At 39.2% G+C, this 16,265-nt stretch overlaps 2 protein-coding genes across 6 annotated transcripts; one reads left to right on the top strand and one right to left on the bottom strand.

Annotated features, from left to right (window-relative positions):
- Window positions 1-3,285: 3,285 nt before the first annotated feature.
- On the top strand, window positions 3,286-11,870 carry LOC131324423 (glutamate dehydrogenase 1). 5 transcript variants are annotated; one of them, XM_058356384.1, is made up of 11 exons: window positions 3,286-3,304; window positions 3,603-3,725; window positions 7,257-7,380; window positions 7,993-8,106; window positions 8,398-8,619; window positions 8,738-8,812; window positions 9,180-9,296; window positions 9,587-9,837; window positions 10,744-10,819; window positions 10,898-10,984; window positions 11,378-11,870. In XM_058356384.1, the coding sequence occupies exons 3-11, from the start codon at window positions 7,273-7,275 to the stop codon at window positions 11,561-11,563; spliced, it is 1,236 nt and encodes a 411-aa protein (XP_058212367.1). In that variant the 5' UTR covers window positions 3,286-3,304; window positions 3,603-3,725; window positions 7,257-7,272; the 3' UTR covers window positions 11,564-11,870. The 5 variants fall into 5 exon arrangements, with proteins under 5 accessions (XP_058212367.1, XP_058212366.1, XP_058212365.1 ...); XM_058356383.1 differs by lacking the exon at window positions 3,286-3,304 and having other exon boundaries at window positions 3,500-3,725; XM_058356382.1 differs by lacking the exons at window positions 3,286-3,304; window positions 3,603-3,725 and adding an exon at window positions 5,453-6,506.
- Window positions 11,871-13,708: 1,838 nt separating this feature from the next.
- On the bottom strand, window positions 13,709-15,117 carry LOC131324422 (putative H/ACA ribonucleoprotein complex subunit 1-like protein 1). Its single transcript, XM_058356381.1, has 3 exons — window positions 14,838-15,117; window positions 14,211-14,359; window positions 13,709-13,957 (listed from the first exon to the last, which is right to left on the bottom strand). The coding sequence occupies exons 1-3, from the start codon at window positions 15,019-15,021 to the stop codon at window positions 13,724-13,726; spliced, it is 567 nt and encodes a 188-aa protein (XP_058212364.1). The 5' UTR covers window positions 15,022-15,117; the 3' UTR covers window positions 13,709-13,723.
- Between the last annotated feature and the right edge of the window lie 1,148 nt (window positions 15,118-16,265).

The following is a 16,265-nucleotide window of genomic DNA, read 5'->3' as shown; positions in this document are numbered from 1 at the left end:
CTCGGTCCATGGATTACGGTGGATTTGATCCAATGTTTCGGATCCATTCTTTTTAAGATAAAAAGTTTTCGATCAGATACTTAATGATATCCAATTAAGCTGATTTTTTGCATAGTTGTTCTACTCGACGAGCTCTACAAAGTGAATGTTTCCGATCATCGGAACGAGACCGGAGTGGGCCCGGAAACCCGGGACAGCAGCACGCTGCTGCCCCCCGCCTCCGTACTCAAGGCTCGTTAGGCGAAGAAGAACAAAAAAAAAAACCTTCATGATTGTCCTCGCACTTATGGTTCGTTAATGCTCCTGCTGGAATTTTTCTGTATCTCTGTTGATGGATTTTTAGCCGTTCGATTAATAGAAATATATTCAACTTATTTCTATTAAAATTTCCACGTAATCTAATGGCCACAAATACATCGGATCAACATGGGAATATAAATAATTAAAAATTCTGGTAAAGAGGAGTTGAACTGAGTAGAGTGGTATGCGAAGTTTTTATACCTCCATCCCAAAATGTTTGTCTGGTCCACAAAACTAGGACTAAAAAATAATGCACTTCTTTCCAGAAAAAATTTAATCTTTATTTATAAATTAAAATAACTCATCGATATCTAGTGAATTGTTAAAAAAAAATTGGTTAAAATTTTTCTTACAAAAATTGCATTCTCTTTATGTCCTTGTTTTACGGAACGGATGGAGGTCTTTTTATCACGTTGAGAGGCTCTTTACTTCTAAATATGACGTGCTAATCTCAAAAAATTTAACCCTTTTTCTGTCTGAAACTTAAGTGATTAGATCGGACTTAGATCTTTCCATTTTCCCCAGACCAGTTCTGTCCATTTGAGTGCATTAGATTAAAACTGAGTGTTTTCAATTTTTTTTTTTAAAAACACCGCTTTAAATCTGAACCATCCAAATGGACTAAATTGATCCGAGGAAAATGGACAGATCCAGCCCCGATTAGATCATCATAAGGCATATCTCGAATCTTATAGTCAACTTTTAGAAAAAGGTTTTTGATAGTCTAAGTACATTCCTACCGACCACTATTTTCTCACACATGTGTGGACTGTGGAGCCCATTTCACTATTAAATATATTGAGCCGACATATATATGAGAGAGGAATGGTCAGAAAGTACTCGTCGATAGGAGTGTCAGCATTGTTGTTTGAGATGATGACTTCAATAAGAGCTGTGCTACGTGCACAGCAGCGGTTTTCGGGCTAAATTCTGAAGTGATTTTGGGTGTTTTGTTAACGCCTCTAACGATATCGAACGAAGCTCGTTTTTTACAGAGACCTCAAACGACATATTTTGAACAAAATGAATGGCTCCGATCATCTTTTTGCGACCCGAGGAGGGAGAAAACCGCTGCTGTGCGCAGCTTGCTGTGCACATAGCTTTTTTGCTTCAATAACAAACTTAAATTAATTTCCGGTACAGAAGAGTTAGAACTCTGTAGCTTGGTATGCGTAATCAGAAAAGCTACGTGCACAGCAGCTTGTACACAGTAGTTGTGCACAGATCCCATTTTCTCCCGGCTCGGGTAGCACAAAGATGATCGGAGCCGCTCATGTTGTTCTAAATATGTCGTTTAAGGTCTTTGTAAAAAATGAGCTTCGTTCGATATCGTTAGAAGCGTTAACAAAACACCCAAAATCACTTCAGAATTTACAGAGACCTAACGATAATGGGAAAATTACGAGGTAAAACATTTCACATCGAAACAAACGGAGCCTTAATTTATTTATTTTTGACGAACTTAAATTATCATCTATTTAAGCTTCATTTCACGTTTTGAAATTAATAAGGAGAAACAAAACGATCAATTATGAGGTCGGTTTATCTTATAATATTTGTGTGATTCAGGTCCGTCACATTGAGCCGGTTGTCCTTGCAAGATTTATACGAGCTTCAATGATAATTAGGGAAAATTACGGGACAGAAGTGGTCAGTCAAAACAATTCCCCACTCAATGGTGAATGACTTTCACTTTCATGGTAAAGTCCTAAAGTTATCTCCATAATCATGGTAATCATGATTTGAGAAGCCTTTTTTGCCCTTAAATGCTGTGAATATTTTACCGGTAAGACTTGATTAGCAAATCCGAACCATTGAATATGTCAATGAACGGTCCAGATGTAGACTGTTTCCTCTAATCCAAAACATGAACTGAAAAGGATTCGGATCCAAACCAAAAAGTTGACTATCGGAAACGCCCTACATTCAATTAGTTTAATATTTCATATAACAAGGACAAATGACATGAACGTTCGGATAATAAAGTTGAGCTTTCATGTTGACTCTCCACGTTACTAGGTTCAGGTTACCCCCAGCAAATATAAAATATCCGGAGGTTGATCGCTTATTTGATGGAAATCTAACCTAGTCAGCATCAGAAAGACTAGAGACATGAAAGTGGTCGTCGCACTTACAATCTCGCTCTCGCATGCACATTAGGCTTGTACTTCTTGCCTCGATATTATTTTTCGGTGTTGTGTACTTTTTCTCACTTTTTTTTAGTTTTTTGTCATAATTTTTTGGGATTAATCATTTATGTCAGACAAAATAAGTTAGAAAAATAGTGATTTTTTTTTCTTTTAACCGTAATTTTGTATTTTTTTAGATTCCTCTCGTAACAACAAATGTCCGGTCCAAAAGGATAATCTCCTTGATTTTGTACTTTTGAAATTTATTTTAGGGGAATGATAATGTCACTCCTTTTTTTACCAATGTCACTATCCTTTTTGTCTTGTAGTGTATGAATTTACACAATAGTCCATGCATTTATGTGAAAGTTTATTGCATTGAGGGGTAAATTAGTAAATTAACCTAACTAAAAAACAAAAGAGGAGTGGCATTGGTAAAAAGGGGAGTGACATTATCATTGGCCTTATTTTATACTCTCATTAATTGGTCGTGTATCGTGACCCAAAACGACGATCCCGTGTGTCAAAATCCAGAATTTTCTCGAGAAAATCGGGAACTTTTTATTCCTCTCATTTTCTTTCCTCTCGATCTCTACAATGAAAATGGAAAAACCCATCGCAAATATCTCTGTTACAGAAAATCTGCGCACTGATGGCGATGCCCCAGTTAGGAAAAAAAAACTATAAATAGGTACCCATCCCATGATTAACCTGTATCAAAATCCTAACCCTAAACAACCCCCCCATAGTTAGGTGGATTGTCGCGTTGGATTCAGTTACCATTGGATTTGCGCTTCCACGTCTGATTTCTACTCCTCCTCTCTCTCTCTCTCTCTCTCTCTCTCTCTCTCTCTCTAGCAATGGATGGTTTGTAGGTAATGGAAGTCGAGTTTGATAGATGGACATTCCTCCCCCCAGACAGTGTGGAATCACATTCACATTCCTCTTAGAAAACTCACACAACCCCACAGGCCACAGATTAGATTTCACTTTCTTAAAGAAGACAAAAGCACATATGTATAAATACGTGATGCGTACGTGGGGGTGTGTTTATATACATAGATAGATAAGATATCCCTGACATGTGGGGGGAATCATCATTTGTCAATCGATTGTTGATTCGACAAGGAACTGATTCTGATTCTGATTCCCTGTTTTTTATTTTGTTCTTAGATTCGGAGTCGAAACTTGGATTTATTGAGAGAGAGATAGTAGAGAATACATCTCCTGCTCGAGCCTAGCACCAAAATACAGATTAGTTGCTCCCAACTTCCATCGCCGTCTCTTTTTTTCCCGGTATGATCTTCACTATTCCTTCTCTCTCTCTCTCTCTCTCTCTCTCTGCGTGTTTTTCGTACTTTCATCTATACTGCTTTTGAGATTTTTCCATCAGAATTGAGCAGCCGAACCTCTGTACACGCTCGGAACAGAGAGAGAGAGAGAGAGAGTCGGTTTCTCTTGGCGCGAATCGCGATACAGTACAGAAGACATTTTGGACGGATATAACGTGTTTTGATAATTAATATTATTCGTCAAAGACATTTTCAGTATTAACAAATATTCTCAGCATGTGTTGGACGGATATAATTATTAAAACACGTCATAAACTATCATTTTCCCTTTTTTGTAAAACGAATGGTCATCCTTTTGGACTGAGCCCTGCAGGCCTCATCGTATGGACCCATCTTTGGCCCAGTAAGGGGATCCTAATCTAATCTTGCATTCATAGAATGAGCCCATCAAATAAATAGAGAATCAATTATACGAACATAGGTCTCGTTCCGTTAATATTCTTATTTTGTAATTACTTATTTTTCGTTTAATGAGAATTTTCATTTTCTCACGATACATCACTTTTAATTCAAAAAATAAGTACTTAATTTAATAGTCTGCACTTACAATACTTCTATTGCTTGATGATGCGTAATTTTAAAAGTTTACCTTGTTGAATGTAATAATTTTGGTTTTTAATGTTGATTTACCTTATTACATTATAATATTTCGCTTGTGAAATACATTTTAGGCCCCATTTTTTTAAAATTTGCCTTTGGCCCCAAAAATGTTAGGGCGAGAAACTAACTGTCATGTGAAAACAATCATCACACTGATCAGTGAGAGACGTTTTGTCTTTAAGTTTCTTTCTCAAAATCATACTAGTCAATACTTTTTTTTAAGGACGAACGTGTTTTTGTTCGTGTTAATACCGATGTTTGATCTATGTGTTCTTCTACCATCATGACCTGCTCGCCGAGTTGAACAAAATGAACTGCGTTGATCATTTGTTTTTTTTCCTGAATGATGATGCCAACGGGTCTGCTCTGCGCCCCAAGTACCTTTAGCTTCTTGTCTCATTATGTCATTTCTGCATATGAATGTCACACGCACACTCACACAGGGAAACGTTAAGTATGTTGTAAAGTAACAATCTTTTAATGGCGTGTGAAACTGTTGCGGGAGGGACAGTTGAGATTAGTCTGATGTACGCGTAAGCTGACCCAGAACACCTTACATTACCAAAAGTAAAAATTAAAAAAGATCTAACGATCATTTGTTGGTTCCAATATATGCGAATATGACATAACTATGCTACTTTCAAGATTATAAAATCATCGAGGAGGCATGGGCTTAGGGCTCCCAAATTTTCGAAATTCCCAAAGTACCTCAAAGATTATATGTAAGGTATTAGGTATAATCCCCTACTCTATATGCATTCGTCTAGAATCTTGCATCTATTACTTGGGGTTTATGGATCCCACCAAATTGTGCGGTGGATAGAATATTAAAATCTAATGGGGGCTTACATGATGGGAGAGATCTAGCCTTGACCGATGCCCGATCAGCACAAGCACAAACACATCGTATGAACAGAGGAAAACTTGTACAGAAAGAGGTTTTTGAAACAGTACTCAAAGTTGCCTGCCTGTTTTTGTTGTGTAGTGCCAAGGTGTGGTCTGGTTGATGCTTGTCAAAATAGGTAGATTTGAATGGTGAAGGCTAGACTGGGTTAGGCACAACTAGAGAGATTCACCCTACGTCCCTAACTAAATAAATGTCCGGACCGCAATCCTAGACCTCTAAAAAGATTCATATTTTCGTTAAACAATGCAAAAAGTTTTCACAAATTAAAAGATATTAATGAGTTCTTTCAAGTTGTGAAAAAGTTTGATTTTTTGAACAGAAAAAATACATTTTTTTAAAAGTCTAGATTTGCGGGCCGGACATTTATTCAAGAGCGGAGGGAGTATCTCATAAGCTTAAAGTGCTTGTGATTATTGTACATTATTTTGCGGGCCGGGCATTGGAAAAGGCAGTTTAGAGGGAGCAATGTTGGAGAATGGGGTGACTAAATAGAGTAGGTGCAGATCATACAGTAAATAAACTTCTCAAATTTCAAAGCGTTATTGTTGCTAAAAAAACACAAATTTACAAACGTTTTTTGGATTTTTTAAGCCTAACATGAAGAAAGACCACGGTAGGTTCTTGCGAATAAAGCCCTGTTCCCGCGCCTGAAATGCCACTGCTACTGCTACAAGCATACTAAGGTGTGTTTGGTTCACTGGGATGGAATACCCATTCCCATTTAGATGTTTGGTTGCGCTAAGGAATAACCATTTAGATTCCTAATATCATTCCCAATATTGTTTTTTCTTAATAGTGACGATAGTGAATCCTTGTGTGACATTAGTGAATCCTTGTGTGACATCAGTAATTTTGAGGGTGATCTTAGAAACGGTTCTATAGCTTTTGTCCCAAAGGAATGAGAAAATGACTTGTAACTGTGAAGCTGTAATCTCTCCTTTAGGTGAATAGCGAACCCATTTGGAACATGAGCATTTCTTCATTTACTGACGAACCAAATACTTGAAAGTCCATCAAACCAAACGTAGCCTAAAGGTGGTCTAAAAGTCTTGTAGATTCATCTGGATGTTCTCCACATGGCATGAACGTAGTTTTGGAGATCTGTGGCATCCTTATATAATTTACAATTTTTTAGTTACTCTAATCCTGTTCAAGCTGCCCTATTGACTGATAAATGGAAAGTTTTCTGCTAGATTTTTTCTGTTTGGCAGCTGATTGGTAAGCCTAAGAGTCCTTATCCATGTAAAGGGAAGTATTATAAGTAATAACTCTCCATCTGGAACTTAGGGAAAGAAAGAGAGAACAAAGGCAAGTGATCAGAGGAGATAGTGTTGAGAAAATCAGCGAAGAAAGTGTAGGGAAAATTATTGTTTCCCTTTCTTTCCCCATGTTCCAAACATACTATTAATCTTTAGGGAAATGATTTTGCCACTCCCTTTTTTGCTAATGCCACTCCACTGCAAATGTATTTTTGCACCAAAAATACACTTGCAAGGGAGTGGCGTTAACAAAAAATTGAGTGGCAAAATCAGTAGCCAATCTTTATAATGGTGAAAATGCACATGCTTTCCATGTGATAATGTCCTTCAGATAAGATGACGACTCTAAATATGAATTAAGCATTTTTAGTATATTTTTTCTGCTTACATATTTAGAGTAAATACTAGAATAAGATCTTATTTGTAATATGTAGTTTTGTTCCATAGGAAGATCTTTTATCCATACCGAATCCAAAATGTATTGCTTGTGAAGTATATGTTCATGTATTCCATTCTAGTTATGTGTTTATCTACTATTATTCTGCGCCCATGAGCTTTCATACATAGTCATCAGTACATCTCGGAGTGTAATAATAGTTCTCTAAATATGATTTCAATTTGATTTCTCTTCTGAAGACTCACAGGCAGATGTATTTCATCATGTTATCTTCAAACGGAGAGATCTAATCTCCTTGTTTCGGCTTCTCAGGTATACGCGAGCAGTTATGAATGCACTAGCTGCAACCAACCGAAATTTTAAGCTGGCAGCTCGGCTTTTGGGGTTGGACTCAAAGCTTGAAAAGAGTTTGCTCATCCCATTTAGAGAAATCAAGGTAGTCGATTCCTTCACATGGATGTTTGTCTTGATGTTGCTATGGTAATACAGAGTTAAGAAAATGTTGCAGCATAATCCATTGGTCATTCAGCCTATAATTTCCCCTGCCTGTCCGCCGTCTATATCTATTATGCTTTCTATTGTTTCTTTTCTCTCTTTTTTCGCAAAATGCTGTATGATGTTTCCCTCTCTTTGTTGTTTTTATGGATTCACAATATGGTCTCCTTTAAGAAACTCTTCTTCTTCACTTAGATCAGGTGCCACAGACGCAACCATCACTCCTTTGTTTCCGTTGTCCTACTTGTGTGGCCTTCAAAATATAGAACCGTTTTATAGGATATAAATGCTGATATACTACGCATTCCTCTTCATAATCCATGCGGACAAGATTTACACCATTACATTCTAATTTCCTTTTTCTTCATCATTGTGCCACCATTCATGAAATGCCAAGGCTTCATATAAATTTCTCCCTCAGTTGTCTTCATAAATCTTGGGAATTGAAGGCATTCTGACCCCCAAAAGTTATGGATTCCGATGAGTTTTGTTTCCATAAAAGCTCTTCTGTTTGATTTTGCTGACTTATCTGCTATTCAACAAAAAAATGAAGGTGGAGTGTACCATTCCGAAAGATGATGGCACGTTGGCCTCTTTCGTCGGGTTCAGGGTTCAGCATGACAATGCCAGAGGCCCCATGAAGGGAGGAATCAGATACCACCCAGAGGTTTGCTCACGTAATCAGTTCTTGAAACACTTGTAGAAAGGGGGTACTAGGAGTTAAACTTCCATGGTTAATGCGACAATAGTTTGTCTCCAATTTGCAATTCCCTTATGATAACCATTTCCATCCTTTTACACTTGAAGCACATAGTTTTGTCTCCTATAAGGTTAGAAGATGAATACCCTCTTAAGGTCTAACGTCATTTTTCAGTACATGTTTTTACGTAAAATAGGGTGAGAGTTGATCCTTATGCTTAAATATCATTTCAGTTGAATAATTGCTTGGAAACTGTAGGTTGACCCAGATGAGGTGAATGCTTTAGCACAACTAATGACGTGGAAGACAGCAGTAGCCAACATACCCTATGGTGGGGCTAAAGGAGGGATAGGTTGCGATCCAGGGGACCTAAGCATCTCTGAGCTTGAACGACTTACCAGAGTCTTCACTCAGAAGATACATGATCTTATCGGAGTCCACACAGATGTTCCAGCACCTGATATGGGAACAAATCCACAGGTAGGATAACAATTAATGTTGTGGTAAAGTTGCTACGCATTTCCTGTAGTTATTGCTTAAGGTAGAGCTGATTTATTTTCTCTTGTGTGTGTGTGTGTGTGTGTGTGTGGTTTTACAGACGATGGCATGGATATTGGACGAGTACTCAAAGTTTCACGGATACTCGCCTGCTGTAGTGACTGGTAAACCCATTGTAAGTATACATGGTGGACTTGGCTCCTCATGACTTGTCAAACAAAAGGTCTTATGATTCTGGTATTTTTTCTGTCCAATATTCCGAGTTTCTAGAAAGGTCGATACTCCTTTCCTAAAGATTTCAATTCTTTTGCTCATGTTCTGCGTTTATTTGGCTCTATGTTGGCTGGCTGATGAAAACAATCTTCCAAAGATAATTATAGTTTAGAAAGACTGAATTTACTCTTAGCATACCTTTCAGTACGTAGAAGTTTCCGTTTCATATGTACTTGGGAATCATTACGAGTTTACAACTATATAGTTTGTTCTGTTTGCACAGTATTTCCCATTTCTGTATTTTGATTTTCTTTTATTCTTCATGTCAGGATCTCGGGGGATCCCTTGGTAGAGATGCAGCAACAGGAAGGGGAGTACTTTTTGCAACAGAGGCCCTGCTCAATGAGCACGGGAAGACCATTGCTGGACAACGATTTGTTGTGCAGGTGAATATCATATGTGACTGATAGCACAATTAACCTTAATGTGATGAGTTATTCACTTGAAACAAAGTGGGCATCTTGTTGCAAACCATAACTAAAGACAGGCTCACACAGAGAAACCATTCCAAGAAGCACAATCATGCATGTATCAGGGATTAAAAGGTGGAAGTTGAAGAAAGGAAGCTAGAGTTATTCATTTATAATCTTTTTCCTATTTTACAAAGAAAAAATTATCCTTTTTCTACATCCAACCATGTGTGATGCTGTATTGCTGTATTCATTCTCTTCTCTAGGGATTTGGGAATGTGGGTTCCTGGGCTGCTCAACTCATTAGTGAAAATGGTGGAAAGATTGTTGCTGCAAGCGACATAACCGGAGCTGTAAAGAACAGCAAAGGACTTGACATTCCAAGCCTGCTAAAGCATGTCAAAGAAAACCGTGGAGTTAAAGGTTTTAGTGGCGGGGATAAGATAGATCCCAATACAATATTAGTTGAAGATTGTGATATTCTCCTCCCTGCAGCCCTTGGAGGTGTGATCAACAGGTATTCTCCGTTTACGTCTGTACCATAAAGCCACATAGGCGAACATATACCTGTAGCAGCAGGACGGTATTGGCACCAAGTAGGAACATCCTCATTTAGCTCGTTACCTGCCAATTCCATCTTGACGTTCACCATTTTTCATCTAATACCACTTGCTGTGTACTGGCTACAGACTATTCAGTAGGCTATGCTCATTGCTTCTAAATTGGGAAAAGGGTACTCTCACCATAAAAAATGAAGAACAAGATGAAGGCATAAAATCAATGAAGTTGCTATATATCACTGATTTTCTTGACCTCCTATGTCCTCAGTTTTTTGGATAAGGGGGATATATACACATGGCTTTGATGCGGACAATATGCTTCGGAGGGGGACAGACACGAACAAAGGGCCCAATGCACCCAATGAAAAGCATTTTCCACAAATCAAAGCCATCACACAGCACTGTGATGAGCTGATAACATGCTTGTAAAAAGGAGGGCATATCAAGGGAAAGAACATCGAACTAAAATGAATAATGTACAGCAGTTGAACAAACTATGTCAGACTTTGCATAACTCTTACCATAATGTCAGACCAGGTATACTGAACAATAATGAAAGGAAGCCGGGTATCTCTCTTGTTTGTGCTTGCTTTCCTTACCTGTTGCATAGTGCATGGTTTTAGAAAAGAGTCTTCACTAACGATGCTCTTGCTTTTTTAAGAAACATGTTTTCTGCGCTTCATTTCCTAACTATGTACAGATGGCAAAATTGCATAGGATCATAAAGACTTATGAGCCTTGTTTTTCTGTTTTGCCTAGTGCTACTGCTAGCTCTCATTTAATTTAATCCAATATTAGGGGAACTACTGTGTGATTGGCATGGATTTTCATGTTTTTATGACTTCTGTGTTGTCCGACTGAAGGGAAAATGCAAATGATATCAAAGCCAAATTTATCATCGAGGCAGCAAATCATCCAACTGATCCAGAGGCTGATGAGGTCAGTAATTGATCCCTGATTTTGAATTTACAGTTAAAATCTCTGGAAGTGGTAAATAATCCTGATCTTCATGTACAGATCCTAGCAAAGAAAGGAGTCATCATCCTTCCAGACATATATGCAAACTCGGGTGGCGTAACAGTCAGTTATTTTGAGTGGGTTCAGGTATCACATTCCCACATATCAACAAACATTCCTTTTCAAGTCTATCCCAATTTTTAGAAAGTAGGTTACGTTCAACAGCTCGTTTCGCATGTTCCAATGAGTGAATCAGTCATTTTATTCGGGACACAAACATCCACTGCCAATGTTTTCTAATTCTGGTGGCCTATCTGGAGGTTTCGGTCTATATATAGCATTCTGGTGCTTGGCTTCCTCCCCCTCTTTCTTTTTTTTCCTTCCTTTTCCATACTACATTGCTTCAACTAAATAACTGTTCTAATTTGCAAAAGGAATGCTTTGAACTTTAGTCATTCTCTTACATACTATGACATTCATAGTGACCGAACTATAAACACCTATTTTTCACATGTATTTTATCATTTTGTGCGAATATAGAACATTCAAGGCTTCCTGTGGGACGAGGAAAAAGTGAACAATGAGCTGAAGACGTACATGACAAACGGTTTCAAGGGTGTGAAGGAAATGTGCAAAACCCACAACTGCGATCTCCGAATGGGAGCCTTCACCCTCGGGGTTAATCGCGTTGCCCGTGCTACAGTTCTCAGGGGTTGGGGAGCCTGAGACCTGAGGAGATGATGATGATGATCACTATTTTCACTGCTTCAATAAAAGAAAGAATAAGGCTTCAACCCCTTACTACCAAGGGGTTTTTTTGTCATAAAATTATGGTTTTGGTTAAAACCATTATTTTCGGTTGTATGAGTTCTAGTAGCTTTTCATCTTCCATTGTGTTGCGAATTCTCATGAAGGGAAGTTGATGAAGCAGGTTTCCTTCTCTCTCACAAGGTCATATAAGTTAGGACTTGTGATTTATCTCATTTTGGGGATGCATTGATGCGAATTTCAAGGTTCGACGTTTGATCACCAATCTTCATTTCAAGTTTCTGACATGTCCTTCGTGTTGTCCCCCAATCATCCAGGGCAGAAAAGATGTTATAAGCTACCCGTAACCATAATCCAAACCATCGACTCGCAGAACCCACAAAGAACATTTTTACAAAAAATTAGTTAGATAAAAAAATCGGTAGGCGAGTGGACTTAAAATGTAACTTGTTTGCATGCCTATTGAGATCCAATTAAACTGATTCTTTGCAAACATACTACGTAGTATTATTCTTGTGAGCCACGGAGTTTGGAGGAGTATGAACAAATTGGGTATGGAGAAGGGGAAATTTTGTAATGCCGGATGGTTACCACATGTGACCGCTCGGCGCATTCGGGCCGTCCATTAATGCCTTGCGGGCAGCACATGGGCATGGCCATGTGGCAACCACCCGGTACCCAAAATTTTCTCATGGAGAAGAGCTGAACCCAATTACCAGGAGCCTCAATTTGATAGGGAAAAGCGCTTTTCCAGAAGTGGGTTTCTGAAAATTCTGGGGAAACTCCTAGTACGTTTCCGAAAGGACCATATTTGTTTAAGAAAAGGCTACTAAAATCACATGAAATGACCAATTATACTTAGAATTGTTTCCCAATTGAAATAGGATTAAAACTGGAAATTTACTAGCACCCTCCTGCCGAATTGGTAACCTAGGAAACTTGTCGTGAAATGAAAATACATGAGGAAATATAAGAACCCTGTTCTACTGATAGGGGTACGAGAAATGTGCCAATAAATTCCACTGATTCATTAACCAAACGTTCATAGAAAAACCAACAAGCGAATGTTAAATTGTTTAGGAATGACAACTCAAAGTCAAAGGAGATGGACGGAGATGAGCATTAGATAAAGTACAAAAACAATGTTTTACCATCTGCCCCTTGGAGCCCCCCTTCCACGAAACCCACCACGAGGTCCGCCTCTGCCCCTTGGAGCCCCCCTTCCACGAAACCCACCACGGTCACCCCCTCTGCCACGCCCTCCGCCTCCACGCCCTCCCCCTCTACCACCTTGCATGGATCCCCTGCAACCACAACGCGATAACAAAGCTTAGTTCAATGAGAACTCAATGAAGTCCACCAAATCAAGGGAAAATGTTACCAAATCTATCTCTTTGGTTAGAATGGAAGCCAGACAAAACAAACGGCACCAGATCATCGATCATTTAAAAAGTCGGTGATTTATTTTAGAGAACCTTCATACCTAGGTAATGGCCTTGCCCAGAACCGAACCAGCTGTAGTTGGTTCTCAACTTTTTAACCCAGAAAGAACCAAATGGAACTGAAGCTACCCCAACCAAGGAAATTCAGGTTGGTTTGTAAAAGAACAACAGGTATGATTAAGTAGTACAGAGGCTCAAAATACAAATTCAATGATGTCCGGACTACATGCATACATAACTAATAACTAAATGCAATCTCCTTTCGACATGTTAATTCGATATTCTTTTTGATGAGCTACACATGCTTTTGACACAATATCGCAAAAGAGTTATATTACCAACTCAAATCGCTCACTTCTGACATTTTTGAACCCGAAGCCGAACCGATCTCTTGCACAAACAAACCCATACCTGGTTGGGTAGGCGGTTTCTACAATTTTATTGCATTCCCCAACTCAGAGGGGACTTGTGTCAAAGTTTCTAAATTGTAGCTAAGTAGTTCCCTATTCACAAAAGGTACTACATAATCATCGCAGTTAGTAAATTGTGTGCCACAAGTGCGAAATTATGTAAGGAAAAAATATGGTTCTCTGCTTTGTTTGACACTTGTGAGAATCTGATCGAAGCAAGCAAGAGATAAAGGGATATATAATTTGTCAGTGAACACCCTAATTGCCTATTCACATGAGACCCCCCATATAGGCATGTGCATCTGAACTGCTAAGATCAATCCCCACGCAAGCAAGCAAGCAAGAAATATACAACTCAAACCCTTAGAAAACAAAGAAACATACTTTGGCTGCGGAAGGAATCGTGCCAGTGGCAACAGCTTAGCCGGGTCAATGTAGAACTTGTCGCCAGCCGCATAGGAAGTCGCTATAATGCCTTCCATCATTTTAACCGAGAAGTACTGCCAAGTGCCAATAACAAAAACCAAATGAGAAATCATGCATAACTCCAGGACTAAAAATAATGAATTACAAACAAAAACATGAGAACTGTTGTACGAACAAACTTTTATCACCATTTTGTATCACCAACTAACTGAGTTATTGGGATGCTTGTTATTAGTCAACAATATACAGCAGCCCTAAACACAATAGATAGCATGCATTCCACGAAGATACACAAAATCATCAAGAAAGAGCAAATAAGGGGCTCACGGATTCATTGATGGGGCCAAAGATTTCCTCCACTCTGCCAATGGGAGTCTTGTTCTGCAGATAAATATTAGCATTAAAGTAGGGTATTTTCTCATTCGTGAGCTTAGTCACCGCTTCACCCTCGCAAGCATGAAGAAATGTCGAAACCTCTGCAATATACATCAAAAAACCCCACATTCAAACGTCATGAATGAATATGCATAAGCACAAATACATAGTAAAGAGATACATGCATAAATACATACATAACAATACAGGGGCGGAGCCAGGATTTACTTGCACTTGGGTCGAGTATCTACAGCATATATAATCTGTTTTCATACTAGACAATCGGAAAAAAAATTGAAAATTTACACTAAGATTTTCAACAACAAGGTAGAATCTATTCATTTACAAATGGCCGCAATGGTTTTTAATATTTTCAAAATTGATGCATGATAGTCTCATTCGTAATGTTTTAAATAATATCTCTATTAATATACGCTATCAACTTATGGAGCTTTCTTCTTCTTAAATATCTCCCAATGACTATAGAAAAGAAAAGTATAAAATGCTAACACACTTAAACAAGAGCTAGGTTAATCCTAATTAGCAATGAAAACATGTATATAAGAAGAAAGAACGGACCAACTACTTCCTCAGGGGGTTGGTTATAATCGTCGCGCCCACCAAAGCGGCCGCCGCCACCGAAGCGCCCACCGCGTCCGCGGCCACCGTCTCTTCCGCCCCTAAATCCACCGCCGCCTCGGCCACCGTCCCTTCCGCTCCTAAATCCACCGCCTCCACGGCCTCTTAGAGGTGGTCGCGGCATGATGTTTGGTCGAGAGCAGAGGGAGAGGGGAGTGAGTGAAGAAAGATAAAAGAAAGGGTTTCAGAACGGCGGATCGGGGTTTAGGGTTTTAGGACGACGCATGAATGGTGCATTTATAGGGGAGATGGAAAATGACGGAAATCTCCTCCAAAATTTTGGAAGTTATTTACACTTTTACCCCGATTAGGTAAAAATGGTTACACTTTACACCCTGATGGAGCTTCTATTTTTGCGCACACTTTTCGTTTCATTACACATCAAACTCCCTAGTCCCTCCCATTATAAGATGTACTCACGGCATGAACTTGCGGCCTCGAGGTTTAAGTTGGTGGTCGCGACGTTCGAATAATTAGGGTTGGTCTACACGGGTTATGGGACAAATTCTCAACCAACGCATACTTTGCAGGTTGAATTCTTCTTTCACCAACACAACCTCAAAATCGAAGAGACAGCGAATCAAGGTAGATTGGGCAGGTTGAGAATTTTAAATAAAAATAAGAAACAATAGCACAATGACAAGAGTCATTTAAACAAAAAAGCGAAGACACTATAGATCATTGAATGGTGGAGGGAAGATTAACAGCTAACGACAACGTGCGTAATACTTTTTTTAACTCAAACACATACCAGATTAAGAAGGTATAACCTGTAGTCAACCCAACCCAAACCGTTTATCCTGCCCAATGGCGATTGTCGGTGCAGGTCGACTGGAGCTGAGCAGGATTAAAAGAATTTTCGCACACCCTTATTTATGTGACGTAAGTTTTACACTACCTGATAATTTTCGTCCCACGCATCAACCTCCTCTGCCACCACCTCCAGCCTTCACACCCAGCTTCAACACAACCCTCTACCACCACCCCAACCTAGACACCACAACCTGTCAACCTCTACCTTAACCCCCAAAACTCCTAGCCACCCCAACCACACTGCTTCTGCCGCAAACCCCAAGCTCTGACCACCAGCAAGAACATCATAACATATTAATGCTAAGCCCGCACAGTGCAGAGTAATTTAGCGCTCCAGCTTCATCCATTAAAACAAAAACAAAAAACCCATTGTGCAGATCCAGACCCCTAGAGATGGACTAGTGGTCATAGTTCGATTTCTTGAAGCCGTATCGACGGTGATTTTCTTGAGGTAGAGCACTAAACCAGTGGTAGTTGGTAAGAGATACAGGGATGGGAGGATCTCGCGGAGGTGGTTGGGGGTGGCTGGGGCGAGGTTTAGAGGCGGACAAAATA

The sequence above is a fragment of the Rhododendron vialii genome, chromosome 4a, assembly GCF_030253575.1.
Source record: "Rhododendron vialii isolate Sample 1 chromosome 4a, ASM3025357v1".
Lineage (NCBI taxonomy): Eukaryota > Viridiplantae > Streptophyta > Magnoliopsida > Ericales > Ericaceae > Rhododendron > Rhododendron vialii.
This window is presented reverse-complemented; position numbering and strand designations above follow the sequence as displayed.

Excerpts from the sequence above, each read along its gene's own strand:
- LOC131324423 (XM_058356382.1), top strand. The coding sequence starts at position 6,463 with ATGGAAAGTTTTCTGCTAGATTTTTTCTGTTTGGCAGCTGATTG. Across the intron at positions 8,107-8,397 it reads GAATCAGATACCACCCAGAG|GTTGACCCAGATGAGGTGAA; the intron begins GTTTGCTCACGT and ends TGGAAACTGTAG. Across the intron at positions 9,297-9,586 it reads GACAACGATTTGTTGTGCAG|GGATTTGGGAATGTGGGTTC; the intron begins GTGAATATCATA and ends TCTCTTCTCTAG.
- LOC131324422 (XM_058356381.1), bottom strand. The coding sequence starts at position 15,021 with ATGCCGCGACCACCTCTAAGAGGCCGTGGAGGCGGTGGATTTAGGAGC. Across the intron at positions 14,360-14,837 it reads ACCCCCTGAGGAAGTAGTTG|AGGTTTCGACATTTCTTCAT; the intron begins GTCCGTTCTTTC and ends TGTATATTGCAG. Across the intron at positions 13,958-14,210 it reads TTGGCCCCATCAATGAATCC|TACTTCTCGGTTAAAATGAT; the intron begins GTGAGCCCCTTA and ends GGCACTTGGCAG.